This window comes from Typopeltis vanoorti, chromosome 3 (genome assembly GCF_054136105.1).
Source record: "Typopeltis vanoorti isolate ZY-2024b chromosome 3, IOZ_Tvanoo_1.0, whole genome shotgun sequence".
Taxonomy (NCBI): domain Eukaryota; kingdom Metazoa; phylum Arthropoda; class Arachnida; order Uropygi; family Thelyphonidae; genus Typopeltis; species Typopeltis vanoorti.
The window spans coordinates 57,923,854-57,948,341 of record NC_143551.1 but is presented as its reverse complement, the minus strand read 5'-3'; the positions used below and the strand labels follow the sequence as shown (position 1 = coordinate 57,948,341).

The following is a 24,488-nucleotide window of genomic DNA, read 5'->3' as shown; positions in this document are numbered from 1 at the left end:
ACCAGTGGAGATTGAACTGCCCTCTCAGTCTCCAAAAGTTAGATAGGGCTAAATGGCCTCGCCTACTCCCGTATACGGGAATAAAAAGGCGTTAGCTGATTTTTTAGCTGATAGTGTTCTTCCTGAAAAAAAAAATTTAAAAAAATCAGCTAATGCCTTTTTATTCAGTATAGCGAGTAGGCGAGGCCATTTTAGCGCTCTTTAACTTTAATTGTTTGAAACAAACTATTACAACTAAACAAACAAACTATTAAAAAATTTTAATAGTTTGTTTATTTTATTTATTATATATACGTTTTTGAGAATTCAGATTATTTTGTTTATTATTTAGCATAAATGTTGATTTGATGCCTATAGAATCCTCCTGTTATTTAGTTCTTTTTTTATTAACTGTAAATTATTATCCATGCCACTATTTTATGTTTTATTTCTGATTACAAGTATTTACTAGTACTGATTTATTTTTGACAACAGTTTTGCGTTGTAAATAAAGAAAATGGTGAAGGAAGAATTATTTGTGTTAGTTGTCGAATATGCTTGTTAAAGGGGGCGCTATCTGTCACTTATTCCTTTTGTGCATGTGGATTTAGAGGATAATCGGTAGGTTTGTTGTAATCTGTAATCATCCGGTTTTGTATATAATTATTCATGTGGCTTATTCCTTATTTTGCTTTACACTGTTTCAGTTGATCAACTGAAGTTATTTATTTGTTTTTATCTAGGGAACTGCTACATAACATCTGAAATGTCTGATGTCGAACCGTAAGTATACAGTGTTATACTCACAAATCATATTTCAGATATTCTTGATATGACAATTGGTTTAGTTTATTAATTATATGTTCTTCTCCTCGTTTAATTGTAATGATCTATATACAATGTGGGCTACTCAGTAATTATCCCATTGTTTCGTTAAGTGGGATATACTTTGAGTTCAGAAGAAATATTATGCGTTTGTGGAGTCAAAGAATCATTAAAGACGGATTTCGTCATATCAGATAAAACATTACACTAAACACTATGTAAAAGTGTCCTACAAACGAAGATTTCCTCTACTTTTTATTATTATTGTTAATGGGTATATCTCCATGGAGTCAAAAAAACTTGTCATAATAGGTCAACAGCATAGTACACAATGTGCCCATCACATCATTCACAATCCAACCAGAATTTCATTATGGAAGTTAGAAGCCAACCATTATTCACATAGTACCATACGCTCCCTCCTTAAACTGATGAAGACCTAACCACCATCACAGGCAACCCATGCCATTCTCATTTATCACCCTAATAGCAAAAATTCTAGACTTCACCTCCTTGCTTACTAAAGCTTTTTTTCAACTTCCAATGATGACCTCTTGTTAAATCTCCATCTGCCATATAATGAATAATTTTTCTCACTTCCATTCTATAAAATCCTTTCATTAACTTGGTTTCTATCATGTCACCTCTTTCTTGTATGTGCCAATTTTTTAACCCAGAAATCTTCAATATCTCCATATGGAATATTTCACAGGCCCAAAACTCTTTTGAATCCTCTCAACACCTTACCAAAAACCCAGGTGACCAAATCTGAATATAATAGTCCAGATAGTAGTACTATATCAGAGATTTATAGATTTTTTTTGTCCCTAACTAGTTGATCTATTTTTGAGCATCCAAGTGATCTTCTGAACTGTTTTGTCATTTGTTGCAATATGGCCTCATAACTTCAGTTCCTTATCAACCATAACACCCAGATCCCTGCCTCATCAGTTTCCAGCAATGAAACTCCATCAATAGAATATGTAGACTGAAATTTTTTTAAATCAAAGTGAATAACTTTACATTTAGCCACATTAAAAGAAAAACTTATCCTTTGACCACAATGCAGCTTATTCAAATGATCCTGCTGGATCGCTATATTGCCTTTCTTTACTATGCTCTTCCCAGCATAGCATCATTAGCAAACAATTGCATATCACTCTTCATATTTTCTCCGATATCATTAATATACAGAATTAACAATACTGGACTAAGAATAGAGCCTTGTGGCACACTGTTGGTTGCTTTTCTTGACTATTCCACCACACACTACTCTGAACCTTTCTAATAACCATCTACTTATCCATCTCACCAATCCAGTATCCATTTCATTTGCTTTAGCTTGCTCAACAGATTTGAGTGCAGTAACCTGTTAAATGCTTTTACAAAGTCCAACAATATCACAGTATAAGCATCATCTTTATCCAACTCTAGTGTTGCTTTATTATAGAAACAAAGTAAATTGCTAAAGCAGGACCTCTCTTTAACAAAGTCATGCTGACCTCTAAAAAAAAAAAAGTCAAAACTTTTTAGAGATCAAATCTTGAATTCTGGCTTTCACCAACTTTTCCAGAACTTTAACCATCACTCCTGAGAGAGTAATGGGTCTAATTTTCAACCTGTTTTGGACTCACCTTTATGCTATGGAACTATCATACCTTCCTTCCTCCTTCCCATGCTCTAGGGACTACCTGAGCTGAGACTTAAATTAAAATGTCTAATGAAGGATATGACCAATCTCCTTGCACATCACATAGGCCAAAATTGCATCTAATCTTGTGGAAGAATTCATTGAGATTTTTTAGTATTCCAAGCACCTCCAGTTCATCAATTTCAAGGATCAGATCCATGCCTTTCTCATCAGCTACTACCGTACCTCCATCCTGATGATGAACCTTCACAAAATTATCACTGAGTAATTCAATATTATTATTATTATTTGACACCTCCAGGGAGTCCAAGACTCATCGAGAAAGGGCTTCTACTATACAACTCTTCATCGTCCACCAACTGCATCAACACCATCTACTGTCCACCACCAACTTTCGGTAACTATATTTTTTCAGTTTCTGTTACATTTATACCAGAAGAATTCAAGAATAGGTTTCCATAATCATTTTTCTTTCTACCCACTATGTAGCAAAATTCTTTTGGATTCACTTTGGAATATTCAGCCAGTTTCATTTCATCATGTGATTTTGCCTTCCATACCATGCATGTCACCTTTCTTGCCTGTGCTTGTACTGCTCAAGCTTGTTGGTTACAATTCATCTTATAAACTCTCCACGATAACTTCTTTTGCATCTCGTGCTTGACGGGTACTACTTATCCATTTCTTTATGCTTATCCATACAGACCTGTTACTAATCTCATTCTTGAGGCTGTAACTGGTTTGTAATTTTTAATCTGTTTTGGACCCACCTTTCTGCTTGTGCTTGATGGCACTGTTTATCCATTTAACCCCAGCCTTTTTTATTCTTCTCATCCTAAGAATGTAGTCTACTGCTACCTTCAAATGCCCTTGAATTATTTCCCATGCATCACTGACGTCCTTTTTCTGCAATATATTATGCCATGGCACTAACTCCAAGTTGTTTTCGAAACTTTACAAAATCATCAGATTCATAATTCCACAAATACACATTCTTAACTAAAGATTCAACATGACCAAATACCTTCCAAGCTAACACTGACTAATCACTCTCTCCAGTTGGAGGAAAAATGTTGACAACCTTGGATAAGAATAAATTCTCTGATATCACCATATCCGCTATTCTCGACTCACAAGCTCCCTCAAAAATATGTCTTAAGTTATTGTCTTTCAGTAACTATAAATTCTAATTTACTTCCCTTATATGACATCTCCTCATTCCACTCTATATCCCTATAATTAAAATCACTTATAATAATCAGTGTTCTCCCCAGAAATTTTTACCAGCCAGGTGGAATGAAGCATTAGCTGGGCATACAAAAATTTTGAATGAGTTAAAGAAAGACACTTTTTCATAACAAATTAAAATAGTAATATTATTAGAAATTACTTCAAATAAGGATAATATTTTATATAGTAATTATAACAAACAAGACTAGGATTTTTCTTATTTTCTCATTAAGTAATGAAAAACCTTGTAATGCTCACAGCTTAAAATTCTATACATTAATTCTTCTCTTCTTCTTAGAAGCCCAGTTGTCAGCAGCTTCTGACTGATGGGATTCCTCATACAGGTTTTTATCCTTTTTAATGCAGTGAAACCCCTTTCACATTCAGCTGTGCTCACAGGTATGGCAAGTTTAACAGCAGCTAGTTTTGCTAAATTTTGAAAAGACTCTTTGAGCACAGATGTTGTAGCTAATTTCAGCAGTATTTGTCATGGATCTAGATTTTTGTATGACTGTCCATTAATCATTTTTGATGCAACTGCCCATTCTAGTTTAGTACTTTCATAGTTTAAAACTGCAGGACTTCCATTTCTAGAATAATATCAAAAAGAATCTCAGAAGCCTCACGTTGATCATGACTTTCTGCATTGAAAAGTCTTGAAAAGCAGGAAATTATTGGCATATCTGGAAATCTTGCTTCTAGGTGTTTAATAACTGTGCCTATGTATTTATCATATATTATAGTCTTAAAAGTAATAACATTAGACTCTGAATAATCAATGTGAAGGTCTGACCATTCACCTGAAAGATGCTGATGAAGATTTTGAAAATGACTGCCAGGTCTTCTAAGACTGGCTCTGTTTCAGTTAGGTCAACATCTTGCCTTTGCCATGATCTAGACAAGTTAGATAAATTAGAAAAGGCCTATTTTCTTTGACAAAATAAAATATTAAATACTTGACTCATGATCTTCGGACAAAAAACATTATTAAGAAAATAAATGTAGATTTTTAACATAGATTATTGCCTTCGATTCAAATTCGCTCAATTTTCACAATTTATTTCTTTCAAACATCAAAATTATGTCTCTTTCGTAAAAGATCTTCTTTGCAACCATACATACATACTGTTGTATTCGAGATCCTGATTTTTGCTTTCTTCTGCGTACGGATCCGAAGCTCTTGAGATTAGCTTCTAATGCAAGAAATTGAGCTGGTCTCATGAGTATCGAGACTTTCCGGTTCGATTTCTCATCACTATTAATTAAAAAATGTCTGAAATTATTTTTCCATTCTTGCTCATTATTTAGCCATGTCAATTCACGACATTAATTAGCCGGGCAGTCAGTAAAACCAGCCAGGTGGTTTGCCCATTCAAAAGGTCCTGGGGAGAACATAGATAATTATCTTGCTTTCACTCATAGAGTAAATCTGCTGATGCATGTCATTTAAATCTATCGTTGTACCCCTAAGTCTATAGCAGCAACCTACAACAAATGTGACTTTATCGTAACCTTATCTCACACCAAACAGATTCAAATGCACTTTCCTTTTGACAAATCTCAAGCGTAGTTGGAAGCAATTCATCAGCTATCTTCATGTTAAAAAAAGGGGCATGAGGAATGTTATTCTCTTAATCACCACACTCTTGCACAGCTGCCAGGAATTGATCTTAGTCTCTGTCCCTTCCTCTTGTTCTGTCATTTAGCATATTTCTCCTCATATCTGTCTGATAATTACATCTCAAATGTTTAAATGTCTGAATCATATCATCCCTTTGTCCTTTGTATGCCAAATTCTGCAGATTATATGCCTTTAGTTCTCATAGCAAACATTTTACATTATTGAAGTCATTTTTGTCAACAGCCTTTGTGCCTTCTAGTGTTGAGATTTGAGCACAAGAGTTCAGATGCTGTCTGATCATGGCCTTATACAGTGTAACCGCTACCATTTTATCTCTGCTGATCAATGTCTCAGCATTGCAACAACCTACCAAGTTGTCTTGATCACCTTTGCCATGTTCCTTGAGTTTCAAGTTTCTATCCATTACCGTGATCCCTAGATCACACACCTCTTCCAATTCTGGTATAATTCTGCAAATAGACTATGCACCTAATAGGAATGTCACATCTATGAATGTTCCTTAGCTTTACATCATCATCTGCTAATAGCTAACTTTCAAAGTTCAGTGACAGTATTTTGTCAGCATTCTTCTAGGGAAATTTGAATTACATTCTTTCTAGATTTGGTTGTTTCTTCTGGATCTTTATTCATCTTTCATGATATCAAATAACAGTTTTGCTAATCTTTCCTCTCCTATTTTGTTTAAGTGACTATGTCAGATTAGCATTGAAGAATGTGAAAGCTGAGCTAATGGGGTGCAGTTCCTTTCATGTATTAATTTCATGGTGTTTTTCTTTTCATTACTACACATTTTTTCACACGCTCTCTCTCTCTTGCTGGACCCTTATCTCACACCAAACAAATGCACTTTCCTTTCAACAAAACTCAAGTGTAGTTTTTTTTCTTCTTCTTTCCTCCCACTTCACTTGGTTACAAATTAAATTAAACTTGCCAAGAAATTATATTCTTGTTTTATCCTTTATCCAAGTATATCTGAGAGCTGAGTGAGAAACCAAGCAGCTGATCAAAGACAGACAGCATATCTCACACCAAACAGATTCAAATGCACTTTCCTTTCGACAAACCTCAAGCTTAGTTTTCTTCCCCCCCCCACTTCACTTGGTTACAAATTAAATTAAACTTGCCAAGAAATTATATTCTTGTTTTATTCTTTATCCAAGTATATCTGAGAGCTGAGTGAGAAACAAAGCAGTCGATCAAAGACAGACAGCACACACACACGTGTGTGTGTGTGTGTGTGTGTGTGTGTGTGTGTGTGTGTGTGTGTGTGTGTGTGTGTGTGTGTGTGTTATATAACAAAGCTGGTATTTAAATATAAAGAGCTAATAAGCTTCAAAGCTACTAAAAGCTGGTACGGTGGAGACAAGTTGAATAAACCAAACTTGCCAAGAAATTATTCTGGTTTCATCCTTTATCCAAGTGTAAAGCTTTAACGGTGAAAAGCAATATATGAGATGTGAAAGAAACCTACAAAAGCTGTAATTCACATATCTCATTACTGAATTAAAATAAATAGTTTAATTCAGTAACAAGTGAGTATATGAAGATGATGGTCAAAAACAAGAGCTTAAAATGACATTGTTACTTTCATCCAGAAAATGCATGGGAAGTATCTTCAAAGAGTAGGCTACTTGTATATACATGATGTTTAGTGCAAGGCATAGCATTATATACATACAGGTAGCCTAGTCTTTGAAGATACTCCCCATGCATTTTCTGGATAAAAGTAACAATGTCAATTTAAGCACTTGTTTTTGACCATCATCTTCATATACTCATTTGTTACTGAATTAAACTATTTATTTACATCTTTTGTAGGTTTCTTTCACATCTCATATATTGCTTTTCACTGATAAAGCTGACACTTAGATAAAGGATGAAACCAGAACATAATTTCTTGGCAGGTTTAGTTTATTCAACTTGGTTTCCACCATACCAACTTTGTTTATCTGTTGTATATTTTCATATTTAATTTACAATCTTCATTAGAAATTGGACTTAAATAGTTATAGTGTACTTGTTCTTTAACTTCCCCATTAAGAATGTTTTTTTTTTTTTTTTTTTCCATGGTTTTGTCTTTTATTTCTGAGTTTTATACACAATTTGTTACAACAGTTTAGTCTAATTAAGCATCCTGAACACTTACAGTGGATTTATTTAGGAGTGTAACATCTGTATAAAGTGAAGAGCTAAATTGAATATCTCCAATTTTGATATGAGGTTAGATGCTACTTTCCTTCATAATGTAATAAGTATACGCTGGTTCCTAACTTAAAGAACAAAGAGAAAAGTCATGATAACTAAAAAACTGATGCATTTTTATGCAATTCAATGAAAAGCAACATATGGGATGTGAAAGAAACACCCACAAAAATTGTAAACAAATAGTTTAATTCAGTAAAAAAGGGGTATTATGAAGACAGTAGTCAAAAACATCTTTTCATGGATACTAGAGAGATGCTAACATGTGTCCTTTGGGGTCTTTTCAGATCAGAGCACACCTTGTATTGCTTTGTAGAGAGAATTAGAGACACAGCATCATCCCTTTAATATCTGTGAAAAGGACACTTATGCTAGAGGTAATGTGATGGTTTGCAGAGGCATCTTGCTGGATGGATGCACTGACCTGTATGTGCATTTTAGCAGAACCATGAATGCTGCAGTTTATAGATGAGGTCCTGGACCATTGTTCATCTGTTGCGAGTATGATGGGGGGGAACATTTATTCTACAAGACAATAATGCTCATCATTGAGTGAAGCTTGTGGATCAATATCTTCAAGAAGAGACTATCACATGCATGGACTGGCAAGCCAGGTATCCTGACCTTAATCCTATTGAACATATCTGTGAACTCTAGGTAGATATATTGCTACTCTTGCTTCCTCTCCCCCCCATCCAAAAAAAGCCTTGAGGGACTTATGAGAGCTATGCAGGAGCAATGATTGTTATTTCCAACTGAGCTCGTGGACACAGTTATAAACAATATGAAATGTTGTGAGCACTATATTGCTCCAAGGGGTGATCATATTCCTTCCTAATTGAGGTATGTTAACAATGTCATTTTGATTGCTTGTTTTTGACCATTATCCTCATATACTCATTTGTTACTGAATTTAATTATTTACAACTTTTGTAGGATTCTTTCACATCTCATATCATACTGCTTTTCACTGAGGTGCATAAAAGTTCATATAATTTTTGAGTTATCATGATTTTTTCTTTTTGTTACTTAATTTATGGAAACAAATGTAGGTGAATATGACTATTCTTGATTTTACATCATCTTCCTGTACCTCCTCCAGTTTATTTGCTGAATTGCCATTTAAGTATTTACTCCATAGAATTCTAAGGTTTCAAAGCTTTTCTCTTGATACTTTATGTATCTTTTTCAGATTGTTTAATTCTTATAATTTCTCAATTGTCTTAAAAAGAAAATCCGATCATGGCTATCCTAGCCTCCTCTCAAGTATGCTTGCATAAGTTTTACCCCTAGAGCACTGAGCAGGGGAATTCCTATCTAATTTTCACATTTGATTTTTTTTTTTAATAGATGGGAACTATTAGAGCTTTATTCCCTTTTAAATTACACAGTGCAGTCACTCTGAAACTTAATATCTCATAGCAAAACTAAACGATCGCTTATTTCAAATCATACACCCTTGTTATCTCAAACCAACATGAAGATATCACTATCAACTATAACAGTTAATAAGACTTCTTGTTTTCTCTTCATGTGAATTTGTTTGAATCTTTATATAGAACATGGTGTTAGTAATGATTGGACCATGCCATGAACAGAAATCCTTGGATACTTGGATATCGGAATGAATGAATTGTGAACTTTGTCCCTTTTCTTAGCTTTGTCACATTAAGCTGGCAGATGTTATCCTTTTGACATATTGTTAATCTGTGCAATCATCTATTGCCTTCCCTGGTTTAATATCATCAGCTAACAACTAGTTATTCCTCCTCAAATCGCTTCCAGTACCATCGGCATATACACTGGACAGCAGTTGTCTAAGTACAGAGCTGCTCTGTAGCACACTATTGGTCATCTGCTTTCTCTTTAATTTATCTGTGCCATATACTGTCACTCTGGAAGAGCTGTATCATTGGAGCAAATTGCTCTGGCTCTGTGCAGGTTTTTAAAATACCACACTGTTGGGCTGGATGATGTGATTATGTAGATATCTTCCTTCCCCCCATCTCTGTGTGTGCGTGCGTGCGTGCGTGTGTTTGTGTGTGTGTGTGTGTATGTTGGCTTTTGTAAATGGAACAAGAAAGTGAGTCATCTGAAAGGTGACTAATGTATCAATAAAAGGCAAACAGATTCTTTTTCTACTGTGAAGTGAATTTTGGAACGTTGGCTGTTTAAGTAGTTGACAAAAAACATCCAAAGTTTCTTGTCCATGAGACCAAATGGCAAACCCATCATTAACAAAGTGCATCCACACTAGGGGCTTGTATGTAGCCCCCATAGCAGTATGATTAGTTTTTAGATTTTTCTTCTCTATGTAAAGTAACCTGCATACTTTATAAATTTGAATAATTTAAAGATATCAGGGGAAAATTTAGACTATTAAATTAAGAGTGTCTATTAGTGGTACATTAGTAAATAAAGAAGTCACGTCACAACCATTATGTCTGAATTTTTAAGGATATGATTTTTTTTTTTTTTTTAAATATAAAAGTAGAGCATTTTGCAGAAACTATGGCAAGAGACTTGGCTAACTGAAGTAGGACTATCTATGCCTTCAACTATAGGGCATAAGGGAATATTAGATTTGTGGATTTTAGGTATTCTGCGTGTGGAGTAGTTTAACGTGAACTGGTTTTATTTTGTTGATGATTTCTTTGGATCAAGAAGTCACTTTTTTCCATAATTTTCCTTTGAGACATAGTGGGATTTCGATTTTTAATTGGGTAAGTAGAGCTGTCACATAGGAAGTCTTACATTTTTTTTTGTTGTAATCCTCTTGATTCATGATAACTGTTGCATTACTCTTATCAGCTTTAGTAATAACAATATTTTTATTCTTATAATGTTTTTAACGCAGTTATTTCATTCTGCGGTATATTACTTTTTGGCCTTGTTTAGGATGCTTGCTATGTCTTTGGGCACCCCTTCATATGGGATTAGATGGAAGAAAACCAATGTGCTATTTAGAATAATATAAATTAAAGATGACAAGAAAGTATATTCTTGGTTTAATCCTTTCTTGACATCTTTAATTTATAGTATAACCAAGTAGAAAAACTTCCAACATGCTATTTAGAAGTCGTTACAGATCAGAAAAATTATTTTTAGTCAGCCATGGCTATGAAGAATTCTTCTAACTTGAACAAGTATTAATTTGCCAGATATTTGGAAGACATCTTAAGATCGATTCCTACATAGGTATAATACTTTTTTTTTTTACGTTAGAGAGGACGCCAAATTAGGACTTAAAATCTTTTGTTCATCACATTTTGAATTGTTTCACTTGCTACTCATTGTTGCATATAAATTATAACATGCTGATTTGAAATTCAGCCAAATATAAGCTTTTTGAATAGTTTATTTGGTTTGGTGTCTCCTGGGTGGCAGATAGGGTAGTTCACCAGATATGGTGGGGTGGTCCAAATATTGAATAAGGACTCATAAAACAACAGAACCATAAGGGGCAATCATCTTGATTGTAAGGGAAGTGGCACTCACATGGTCCCCTAGCTTGATATATCCTCTACTTTGAGGAAGATCCACTACTCAGGGGCAAAATTCTCCATGCTTGCTGTGCAAGCTCATTACTTGAAAAAGAAGTAATATTTATTTGTTAATAAATGCATACATTTATAAGCAATTGAGCTTTGTGTTGTGTATCGAAGGCCAATGCTTGCTTGTCTAGTCAAAGCTACCTTATCTTGCTTGTTTGTGGGAGCTTCCAGGTCCTCGCTGCAGCGCTGTGGTTTCATGCACGTGCATAGCCATTTCTGCTTCCTTTACATCATCTGACTCTGTTGCTTAAACACAGGCCATACGCAGTCAACGTAGCTCTAGTCAGTGAGCTTCAACCACCCTTTACAAGTGTGCATGCTGCTTCGGAAAATTAAGTTACAAACAGCATTTTATGACGATGTTACTGACCTGTTCATAAAGAACTGTAGGGTAGAATTTGTATTCAAGTAGCTAAATTGAAAAAAGATAGAATATCATTTCTAAAATAAATTGTATTTTTATGATTAAACGTATATAAATTTCTAAATATATAGTTTTAAATGGTCAGTAATTCATTATTCCGCTAATCAGACTTCAATCATACCTCTCACTCCCTGAATGATAACAAGAGCAAGCGTGAATTTCAAGACCAGCATTCGCCCCTGTATCCACTCATTTTATAACTTTCCTATAAGGCCTTATCAGCCAACTGTTCTTATTTTATAAACCCTCATGCTATTAGAGTACTTGAGGGCTAAAGGGTCTTTCCATTTCTATATCTATCCCCCCCCCCCCCATAATAAATTTAGTTTAATCCTTTATCCAACACTGGGCAACTCCTTGCAAAGGTGGAGCAAGCTACCAACTGTCCTATCTCAGTATCTCCCATAATGCAAAACACATCTCCTTGCAGATATGTATAATGTTATGCATTAAGTTTCGACCTTTATTGAGGTCTCTTCAGTGGGAGCCAGGCCCAAGTGGAGATACCAAGGCAGAAGCATTGGCAAGGTCATCTCCTCCTATAGGAGCTGCCATACGGTGTGCCACCTTTTATTAAATTACTCTGGATTTAGAGAAAGATGTTGAAAGTTTATTTTTCACTTGGTCAGACTATAATAAATTTAGTTTAATCATTTATCCAAGTGTGTGCAAACAAAGTTTGCACCTGAAAGTATCCTCAGGACTGGGGTAAAGTGGTACAACACCGGGCAACTCCTTGCAAAGGTGGAGCAAGCTACCAACACTCCTTTCTCAGTATCTCCCATAATATAGGAGTGTTGATACTGAGATGGGAGTGTTGGTAGCTTGCTCCACCTTTGCAAGGAGTTGCCCGGTGTTGTACCACTTTACCCCAGTCCTGAAGATACTTTCAGGCGCAAACTTTGTTTGCACACACTTGGATAAAGGATTAAACTAAATTTATTATAGTCTGACCAAGTGAAAAATAAACTTTCATCCCCCCCCCCCCCCCCCGTTTAAAATCTACTCTCTCTCCTTCAAATACCCTATTCCTCTTACAGGTTTAAATTTGAAAGAAGGCTAGTTCAGGATGCTTAAGGTAGCAGCCCTATCACTGGACTATCCATTACAGTCTAGTCACCTGACATGGTTAATCTAATTTTAAACCAACAGAAAAAGGTAATTGATTGGACAAGGTAAAACAAAAATGGAAATGACAAAATATAATACATATAGCAAACTGGAAAGTATGAGGAATAGCGTATAAAGGGATCAAATATTAAATGAAAGAAATTTTCAAGTAGCAGTAATCACTGAAACAAAAAAGAAATTACAAGGAACCATGGGAACTGAAAATTTTAATGTAATATAGGAGTTGACAGAGACCAAAGAGCACAAGCAGGTGTTATGATTTGGATTCATAATTCCCTTTCAGAACAGTTAAAATATTATAAATTATGGAATGAATGAATAATAGAAGCTAGAATAAAAATAGGGGTTATTTAACAATAATTGGTTATATGCCCCAGAAGAAGGAAGAGAAGAGGATAATATTGAATTTTATAATCAATTACAAAATATATATATATATATATATATATATATATATATATATATATATATATCTTCTTCTTATTGTGCTATCTTCTATCGAAGGTCAGCAATCATCTTGGCGAACAAACTGCGCTCTTGTGCTAATCTGAGCAGTTGTGCACTGCTCTTTCCTGTCCACGTCTTGATGTTGTCAAACCATGATATTCTTTTTCTTCCTCTAGTTCCTTTGCCACCAATTCTTCCTATCAAAATAGCTTGTAGAAGTTGGTATTTGCTGTTTCTCATGATGTGGCCAAGATATGATGTTTTTCATTTCTTGATTATTTGTACAAGATGTTTAGCTTTGCCAATGGATTTTAAGACATCTTCATTGGTAATTTTTTCTGTCCATGATATCTTTAGCATTCTTCTGTATAGCCACATCTCAAAGGCTGCGATTTTCTTGATGGTTGTCGCCTTCAATGTCCATGTTTCAACTCCATAGAGCAGAATAGACCACACGTAGCATTTCAGCATTCGGCATCTGACTTCCATGTTTAGGTCTTTATTGCAGAATAGTGTTCTCATTTTCATGAAGGACTACCGTGCAACTTCAATCCTTGTCTTTATATCTATTTCTGGATCCCACCATTCATTAAGCCAGCAACCAAGATATTTATATCTTGACACGTGATCAATATTTTTCCCATTGAGTGTCGGTTTCATTGATGAGGCTGGATGTTTGCTGATGATCATGTATTTTGTCTTGTTGATGTTTATATTTATTCCCATTCTTTGGCTTTCTATGTATACTCTGTCAATGAGTTTTTGGAGATCCATAATATTATCTGCAATTAGCACGGTGTCATCTGCATATCGTAGGTTGTTAACAATCTTTCCATTTATTGTGATTCCCTCTGGACATTCTTCCAATGCTTTTTTAAAGATGACCTCTGCATATATGTTGAACAGGAGTGGTGAGAGCACACATCCTTGCCTCACTCCTCTTTTGATGTTAATATCACTGGTGGTAATGTTGTCTAATTGAACAGTAGCTGACTGATTCCAATACAGATTTGTTATTAGTCTTATGTCTTGTTCGTCTAGCCTTATTTGTTGAAGGACTTCTATTAAGTTAGTGTGTCTGACTTTGTCGAATGCTTTTTCAAAATCTATGAAACACATAAAGACAGATTGCTGTTTTTCTATGCATTTTTGTATCAATATTTGGCTACGAAAAGGGCCTTTCTAGTACCAAAACCATTCCGAAAGCCGAATTGTGTTTCACTTAGAGTTTCTTCACTTTTTCTATAAATACGATTCTGAATTACTTTCAAAAATATTTTTAATGTTTGGCTCATTAGACTAATAAGTCGGAAGTCACCACAGGAATTCGCTTTGAGTTTCTTTGGGAGAGTGATAAATGTAGATTTGAGCCAATCTGATGGAAATTTGTCACTTTCATATATTTTATTAAATAGTTTTTCAAGAAGTTTGATGTTATCTGGTTCTATTAATTTTAAAAATTCTGTTTGCACACCATCTGGTCCACTGGCTTTTCCTGTTTTACTTGTTCGTATAGCATTCTCTATTTCGCATTTCATGATTGCTGGTCCTTGAATGTTATCTTTTATATTTATAGGCTTCTGTCTAGTATCATTGAAAAGTTCTGTTACATATTTTATCCAAATCTGTGCTTTATTCTCTTCTTCTAGAACTATTTTTCCATTTTCGTCTCTTAGAGACACTATTTGCTTTTTCCTCAGTTTTCCAGAAATTTCGTTGATTTTCTTATACAAATTGAAATTATCATGTTTCTTCTGAAGCAGTTCAATTTCAGTACATAAATTTTTCATCCAATTTTCCTTGGCTTCTTTTATTTTTTTCTTGATGATGTTATGTGTTTCTGTATATCAGAAACACATAACATCATCAAGAAACAATGGCAAGGTCTTTGTTTTTGTACATTCTTCTTGTATCAATAAGAGAAAGAATCTCATCTGTCATCCATTCCTGTTGTTTTATATTATTTGCATAACCTACTTCTTCAATACTTGTTGTTACGATGGCATTCTTTAAGCTATTCCAAAGAGATTCCACACTTTTATTTTCTTCTGTGTTAATCTGTTGTAATCGCAGGTTAAGCTGTGTCTTGGCACTTTTATTTATGTTCGGGTCTTTCAGTTTTTCTACATCAATTTTCTTTTTCTTCTTTTGTGATTTTTTAGCTGATTTTAATCTAAGACGTACTTCTGCAACTATGGAATTGTGGTCTGATGAGATATCTGCTCCAGGATAAGTCTTTGCACTCTTTATACTACTGTGGAATCTTTTATTTATCAGTATATAATCAATTTGATTTCTGACAATGTTATGTTGGTTATCTTGAGGCGATTTCCAAGTGTATACAGTCTTCTGGATGGAAGTTTAAACCAGGTATTTGCTATTGTTAGATCTTCTTCCTGACAGAACTGGACTAGGCGATCTCCTCTGTCGTTTCTGGTGCCTAAGCCATGTTCGCCAACAATTTCTCCATCACCCCCTCTTCCCACTTTTGCATTGAAGTCGCCCATCACTATGTTTATATCATGTTTCTTTGTTAGGTTTTTAATCTCTTTTAGGTGTTCATAAAACTCTTCAACATCTTCTTCACTTTTGTCAGATGTGGGTGCATTAGCTTGGATGATATTTACGGGGTTTCCCTTAAATTGTAACAGCATTATCCTTTCAGAAAATGGAATCCAATTTATTACTGATTTATTGATTTCTTCATCTACTATTACAGCTACACCACGTCGATGTTTGTTCTCATCATTCCCAGAGTAATACATTGTCGTATTATCTTGTTGACACTTTCCAGATCCTGGCCATCTTGTCTCGCAAATTCCCAAAATCCGGATGCCCAGCCTCTTCATTTCTCTTGTGGCATTTCTTAATTTGCCAGCTTCATACAGAGTTCTGACATTCCAAGTTGCAATTTTAAAAGTGGACACCATTTTGAGCCCGGAGATTCTTCGCACCCCTGTCCCATTTAAGGGACGCCGGGAACTTGGGGCCAATTGTAAGGGTTTGCTCGCCATAGTGGTTGTTCTGGAGATAAGGTAGAGCAGTAGTTTCTCCGTTTGCTTTCTGCTCTGCAGTATTACAGACGTACACAATATAATCATATTGCCATCTGCAAATCTCTGATCACAAGCTTTTCCGTCATCATTTAGCTTCAACCTTGTGTCAGTACTGACAATGCTGCTTCCCAATGTCAGGGGCAGTGACCCCAGCAGGTGCTTATTTAATGGCGGCACTAGCCATGTCACCGAGTTGTCGTTGGGCTTTGTGAGGTTTTAAGTGAAACAGAGTTGCCACTTCTGCTCCCCCACGCCCTGATAGCTCAGTCGCTGTTGGTCCACGGCTGCTTATTCGCTAGATTGCTCTGCTTATATCGCAGCTAGCCTCCATATCTGAAGGCTGTTCCCCGATCCGCCACCTGGGGACGCACCCGGTAGTAGTCAGCTCTGCCCCGGGTATATGTGTGTGTGTGTATATATATATATATATATATATATATATATATATAAAATAAATAAAAATGATTATGTAATATTAGCAGGAGACTTAAATGCAAGAATTGGAAACACAAAAATTAATAATAATATAGGAATATATGGAGAACATCTCTAAACAGGAATGGTAAAAAATTGATCGACTCTTTACTTTATAATAACCTTAAAATAATGAATTCTATCTATAAACATAAAAGACATACATAAATATACTTGACAGTAAGAGGATGGAAATCAATATTAGATTAGATCTTAAATGAAAAGACATCAAAGTTCTCTTTAAATGTTATAATTCGGATATGAAATAAGTAGTGACTACTTCCTTGTTAAAATAAAAGTAAGATTACCACCTAAATGGCTACAAATAAGAACAGAACGAAAATTTAAAACATTTCTTTATAAAACTAGATTATTAAATGACACAAATATACAATGGTTATATGAACAAAGAATTAACCAATATTTAGATAAAATAAAACAAAATGAAGAAATAGAAATAGAAGGGCTTAATATAAAAACAATACTAAAGACAGCAGCAAATGAAAATTTAGGAAAGACCAAAAAATTCAATAAAAAAAAAAATAAAGATATGGGACAGTACAATCAAAGAAATAATCAAAATGAAAACAGATGCATATCATGAATGGTTCAGCAGTAAAAGATTAGAAGATGAAATAGAATATGAAAGAATAAGAGCCAAAGCTAAAAGAAGCCAGAAAAAGACATAGAGGACCATGGAACAAAATGTTTCTAATTTAGAATGCGATTTATATAAAATAAGACCCAATGTATATAAGATCTTGAAACGTTTAAATACAGATACTAAAGAAAGTGTAAAATTAAAAACTGAATTGAAATTGGAAGAATTTCTATACAGAATTATGGACGGATAAATATTTTAGAAAAAGATAACTAGCAAACATTTATGTTTGCTAGTTATTCTTTTTCATGAAAATGAAAAGGAAATATAAGGAGGACCGGAAAGTAATCAAATATTTTTAATAAGTCATTTTTAGCTGATTGTTTTTTCTTAAATAACATATAAATTATTAAATTTGATTTTTATTTAAATATTATCATTACTTTTCTATTTAAAAAATCTGTTTTTATTAATTTTAGATTTTTTTTTTAATATGGCGGACTTTAAAGTTGAAGAGCACCATTTACGTCATTTTATGCTGTTTTTATTTTACATCATCGTATGCTGTTTCACCAAGGAAAGAATGCTACTGAGGCTACCAAAATCATTTGCTCAACTTATGGAAACGTATTGAAGGTTAACAAATGTCAGTGGTTTAGGAGATTTGCAGAAAAAAATTTTGATCTCTCTCTGATCGTCCTCGATCTGGAAGACCTCTTACTCTAGATGACGATGCTCTTAAGACTCATTGAATCAAATCCAAAACAAACCATACAAGAATTAGCAGAGAAACTTAATTCATCATGGTCAACTGTCCAAGAGCACTTACATAAGAGTGGCAAGGGTCTTAAACAGGGTGTATGGGTACTGCATGAACTGTCAGAAAACAATAAAGCACAGAGACAGGCGATTTGCAATTCATTGTTGACCAGACAACAAAATGACCCCTTTTTGGAACGAGTGGTAACTGTTGACGAAAAATGAGTGCTGTATAAGAATAATAAACACAAAAAACAGTGGTTTCTCCAAATCAAACTCCAATTCCAACACCTAAAGATGGACTTCATCCACAAAAGGTTCTGTTGTGCTTTTGGTTCGTAATGAATAATTCCATGAATTATTCATTACGAACTCATGGAACAAGGTAAGACTATCACAGCAGCCATCTACTGTGAATAATTAGAACGACTACATCAAGCATTGTTAATCAAACGTCCTGCGCTTGTCAATCGAAAAGGGATAATTTTGCAGCGAGATAATGCAAAACCACATTTCTGCAAGAATGACTCAAGAAAAAATTAGGCAGTTAGGATGGGAACTTCTACCACATCTTCCATATTCGCCGGATATTGTCCCTAGTGACTATCACTTATTCAGGTCCTTAGAACACAGCCAAGAAATAAAACTTTCCGTTCGCAAGAGTACAGTTTCACATTGGTGGAACTGTACTCCAGGAGATTGATGAGGCCAGGGACTTGGGAGTGTTTGTAGATAGGGAGATGAAGTTTAGGGGGGTACATTGCAAAAGTAGCTAAGTCAGCTCATCAACTCACTTGGTTGTTGAAAAATACCTTGACGAGCAGAGACAAGCAAGTTATTGTACCTCTGTACCGAGCCTTGATAAGACTTCATCTCGACTACTGTACCCAGATTTGGTCACCTAGGTTCCTTCTTGTGGGGAGGAGGTGGAGAGGATCCAGAGGCGAGTGACTAAGATGATAGTGGATCTATGGAACGAACCATATGAGAACAGGTTGAAGATTTGTGGGTTGCAGAAATTGGTTGATAGGCGGAAGAGGGGAGATATGCTTGAGACATTCAAATTGCTAAAGGGTTTCTATAGGATTAATTCAGAGGATATTTTTGTGATCAGGACTGGTGGTGGGAGAACTAGGGGACACCTATGGAAGCTGGGAAAGCGTGTGGTTAGCAGGGGTGTTAGAGCCGGGTTCTTTACTTTTAGAGTGGTAAATGAGTGGAACAAACTGCCAGAGTCTGTTGTGGGTGCTATGACAGTGAGTGAGTTCAAGGCAAGGTATGATAGATACTGTGAGAATGTCGTATAGTTGTGTGGACATGATGTTTAGGACTTCCCTCAATGAGTCTAAGGACTCCCTGGAGTCGCCCATAATAATAATAAAGATGATGTCCAAAGGAGTTTGATACCATTTTTTGCCAAAGAAAAAACTTCTTTGGTTTTTTCTTTGGCAAAAAATTTCAAAAAATTTTTTTTTCAAAAAAGGAATTCTAAACTTAGTAGATCGTTGGAATAAGGTTATAATTAGCGATGGCGATTATAGAATTGAATAATGTTAATTTGCTTTTTAAGAAAATTTACATTAAAAATGTAGTTCAAAAATTGATTACTTTCCGGTCCCCCTTATAACTAAAGAAGAATTAGAAATCAGCTTGAAAGAAACAAGAAATGGAAAACCACCAGGAGAAGATAAGTTAGGTTCAGAATTATATAAATATGCAGGAATAAGGTTCAAAGAAAAACTATTATTTTTAAATAAAAATCTATTCAACCAGTAGAATGGAAAAAAGCAATTGTGTTCCTTATCTTTAAAAAAGGTAGTAGAGAAGACCCTAAAAATTATAGACATAAGTATTCTAAATTCCTGTTACAAAATATATAGCAGAATTTTGAATAACAAACTAATAAAATATTCTTTAAGCTTTATTTTAGAAGTACAAAATGGATTTAGAAAACGACTGTCATGTATAGACCTTTTGCCTGAAATTAATAATAGACTTTGAAAAAAGCATTTGATAAAGTTAAAAGAAGCATTTTTTTTAACATATTAAAGGAAAGACAAATACCAAATAATATTCTAAAAGCTATCATAAGTATATTATAAAATAATCAATTACAAATAAGATTAAATTATGAACCATCATATCCAAGAGAGATAAACCAAGGAGTTCAACAGGGATTTCTCTTATCAGCACCTCTTTTTAATATTTATCTAAATGAAATAATAAAATGGAATAAAAATTTCCATCACAGTATACACTAATACGCAGTAAAACACAGTTGTACGCTAACCACACGGCCTGGTTGGCCGAGTGGTTAGCGTATCTACTTTCCAGCCAAAAGGCTGCGGGCTCGAATCCTGCTATGGGCATGGATGTTTTTGATTGTCTGTGGAAATACTAGTGGTGGTAATCAGCGTTAGATGGCATTGGTGTAGTTTGGTTAGTTGAAGTTGGTGTGGTGGAGACGGAGAGCTGTGAAGCAAGGTACCCTCCCTTGATGAGTCTTTGAACTCCCTGGAGGTGTCCCGTAATATTAATAATAGTAGTATTAAACTTTCTTCTACTCTGAACTTAAACACACTCCTTTTTGCTGATGACCAAATAATTACAAATTATTTGGTCATCTGAAGATATCTTAAGGTAACTTACAGAAAGATATTTTATCTATAAATGAAATAGCCAAAGATTATGGAATGATAATATCAACAGAAAAATAAAAAACAATGGCCTTTAAAGGACAAGATCCAATAAGAACAAAAATAGTAATAGACAAGAGGATTTTAGAACAGGTGAATTCATTTAACTACCTAGGATGTATGATTACATATGAAAATGATATGAACCTAAAAATTGCAAAATATTTAAAAATAACAGGTATAATTAACTCTATATTTAAACCTAACCTAGTTCATAAACAAACCAGATTAAAAGTATACAAGCTAGTACTATTGTACGTAAGTGAAATCTGGACAATAAAACAACTAATATTAATGAAGATTAACAAAATAACAAAGATTAATAACAGCCAAAAATGAAGCTTATGAGAAAAACTGCAAAATGTACTCTATTTGATCACAAAAGAAATTATGAAAGAATTAAATCAGGAAACAGTAATAGAAAAAATTAAAAAATATACACATAAATGGATGGAACATGTTGAAAGAATGAAAACAAAGATTACTAAAACAAGCCTTAAATTACAAACCATTAGAAAAAGAAAACCAGGATGTCCTCTAAAGAGATTCAGCAATGACTATTAAGGCTGGAACAGGCCACTTTAGGCTTAAATCCTTGAAAAGCATGATGTCTGTTTGTTGTTAATACTGTTAAAATTAAGTTATGAATAACATTCAACACCTAAGCTGTTGAATGTTGACTATTAGATTCTAAATTCTTCCTTGCTCACAATAAGTTTAGCATCATATTTTGGCTTTTGTTCTTATGACATCAATGCATCACATTTATCACTAGCTTTATCTATATTTAATTTGTTTTAAATACCATTTTCAGAGAGGGTCCCACTGCCGATACTGGCAGTATGAATGTAAATACTGCCCTACAAGAAGTCTTGAAAATTGCACTTATTCATGATGGATTAGCCCGTGGATTACATGAAGCTGCTAAAGCCCTTGACAGGTAAATAAATTACATAAGCACGAGACAAATATTCATCTGAATATTCATGACTTTTGAATGGAAATGAACATGAGTTTTCTAGAATGTTGAGATACTTTTGTGTAGATAAAAATGAAAAAAAAATCTGATTGAATCATATTACATACTTGGTATTTTGTATTGTGTAATTTTTGTTGCAAATCTTCAGATGCTTAGTTCCATTACTCACTGTCAGATTTGTGATGGTCAAGACATCATCAAATCCCTAACATATATCCTCAAGTAGTGTACAGGATATGTTAGTACTACATGAAAAATTTACATTATTAACTTCCTATCTACAATTTTCCTCCAAATCAATCTGTTACCTGTCAAGACTCTAGCATTATCAGATCTTACATTTCTATCTTTTAAGGCACTTTTTACAGTATCAATCCATCTATATCTTGGTCTTCCTCTCGGTCTTTTTCTTGCCAACCTGGTAGAGAGCACTTGTTTTGCTAATCTTTACTCTCCCATTCTGTTTAAGTGACCATGCCACCTAAGATTAGCTCTGATAACACATTCCTGGATGCTAACAATGTCAGGTTCTTTCCTAATATCCTAGTTTTTAATATGATATTGCCATTGATGCCATCTGTTCGTACCCTGATCTTTCTCACGACTCTCATATCTTTGGTCAAGTGTTTTACTTCTAACTCAGCTCTCAGATCCATAAGTTAAAATTGATTTCAACACTCTTGTATACAGCTAATTTAGTTTTTTTTTTTTTAACTAATTTCTCTCTTATTCCTTATAAATTTATTCAGTTGACTTCCTACCGCACCAGCTTTGTTGATTCTGTTGTCTATTTCCATATTTAATTTACCATCTTCACTAAAAATTGTGCCTAAGTAAGCTGAAATGTTTTACTTGTTCTATAGGTTCACCATTTACAATGTATTTGATATTTTCACCGTCTTTGTCTTGTTATTGCCGACCTTCATACCAATTCTATTACAACAGTTATTCAGTTGGGGTATCTTGCAGAGTTGTAGCTATTTATTTAGAAGTATAACATCATGTGTCTAAAGCAAACAGCTGACCTTAACATTTCCAATTTTGATGTCGTGTTTAATACCACTTTCCTTCATAATGTGATCCATATAGATAATGAATAACAGAGGGGATAATGTACATGCTTGTCTGACAACAGATTTAACATTAAAACATCTTCCTGTACTTCAATTCTAACTGCTCCTTGTCATATGCGTTTTGCAGGTCTACAAAACTTAAATTCAGATCTTTGCTATATTCCCACGATTTCTCAACTATTTGGCATAAAGAGAAAAATCTGATCCTGAGAGCCTCTATTTGGCCTGAATCCAGCGCTTGTTCTTCACCAAGCTTTCCTTCCACAATCCTTCTCAAGTATACTTACATAAATCTTACCAGGAACATTCAACATTCATCCCTCTGTCCAGACCCGATCTATGCAGTACAGCCACTGTAAGACTTTTATACCTCCATACTTGAGCATTTCTGGTCAGATATCATCTATTCCAGCTGCCTTTCCACATTTCAAGCTTTTGATGGCTTTTTCTAATCAAGTATGGATATGTATTCCTGATTGCATGCCTGGTCAGTATTTTTTCCACTGTGCTGTCACTGATTGTTTCATTTAGCAATTTTTTGAAATAATTACTTCGTACTTCAAGGATATCTTTTTCTTCAGTTTTCATGTCACGTTTGTCATCTCTAATTCCTTTTACATCACTCTTTCCTCCATCTCTGAGCTTCATCAACAACCTCCAGAATATCTTACCACCTTCTTGATATTTATTTTCTATGTTCTTACCAAAATCTTCCTATGACTTTTTTTAGCTAGTTTTACATAGTGTTTAGCTATCTTACATTTGTCTCTGTATTCTCTAAGAGCACAAGCTTGCTTATTTGCCAGGAACTTTTGATAAGAAATAACGTATCTTTCATCAAATTATTATGATTTGATGAAACATGGGGTTAAGGAGTTTAATATATGTTCTTTCTTGTGGTTATATCAGTTGCTTTAATATCAATTTTGTTCTAGGTGTTTATCAGAACATTTTTAAGCCCCCTCCCTACTCTTATTCATCATTCATCATCTATATGGATCACATTATGAAAGTGGCATCAAGTCTGATATTAAAATTGGATATGTCAAACTTAGTTCTTTGCTTTATGCAGATGATGTTGTGCTCTTAAACACAAGATAAGGATATCCTATGTCCAGGATTCACCAGCTAAATCGAATAACAGCTGTAACAAATTTGGTGAAAATCAATAATAAAAAGACTAAAACTATGAAAATAGGCAGGAGCATAGAAAATTTCAGCTGCATGTAGAATGGGGATCCTATGGAACAAGTAAAATATTTTAGCTATTTAGGTACAGTTTTTAGTGAAGATGGCAGGTTAAACCTGGAAATAGACAATAGAATAAGCAAAGCTGGTATGGTGAGTAGCCAGCTGAATACATATTTTATGGAATAAGACAGAAATTTGATACCAGAAGTGCCAAAACACCAAACTAGCATTATACAAGAAAGTGTTCAAACCAGTTTTAAGTTATGATCTGAAAGTTGGGTTAGAAATAAACAGCACTTGATCAAAGACTAGAGATCACAGATATGAGGGTTCTAAGAAAAATTAGGGGTGTGAATCACTGGCAGAATCATATTAAAATTGAAGATATTAGAAAGGAACTTGCCATTATTAGCATTCCAGAATGTGGCAGCAGAGCTAATGTAAGGTGGTATGGCCACTTAAATAGAATAGCAAAACAGGTGTTTGATGACAAGATGGCAGGAAAGAGACCGAGAGGAAGACCAAGGTCTTAGTGGATTGATTTGGTCAGAAGTGCCTTAGAAGCATGGAATGT

General features: G+C 34.5%; 1 protein-coding gene across 1 annotated transcript in view; it reads left to right on the top strand.

The window, feature by feature from the left end:
- The first annotated feature begins 497 nt into the window (after positions 1 to 497).
- RpS12 (ribosomal protein S12) overlaps positions 498 to 24,488 on the top strand; it is a 64,038-nt gene continuing 40,047 nt past the window's right edge. The window contains exons 1-3 of the mRNA XM_090415629.1: positions 498 to 600; positions 723 to 762; positions 21,486 to 21,611. Of these exons, the coding sequence (XP_090271755.1) occupies positions 746 to 762; positions 21,486 to 21,611 (143 nt within the window). The 5' untranslated portion in view covers positions 498 to 600; positions 723 to 745. The remainder of the gene's footprint in view (positions 601 to 722; positions 763 to 21,485; positions 21,612 to 24,488) is intronic.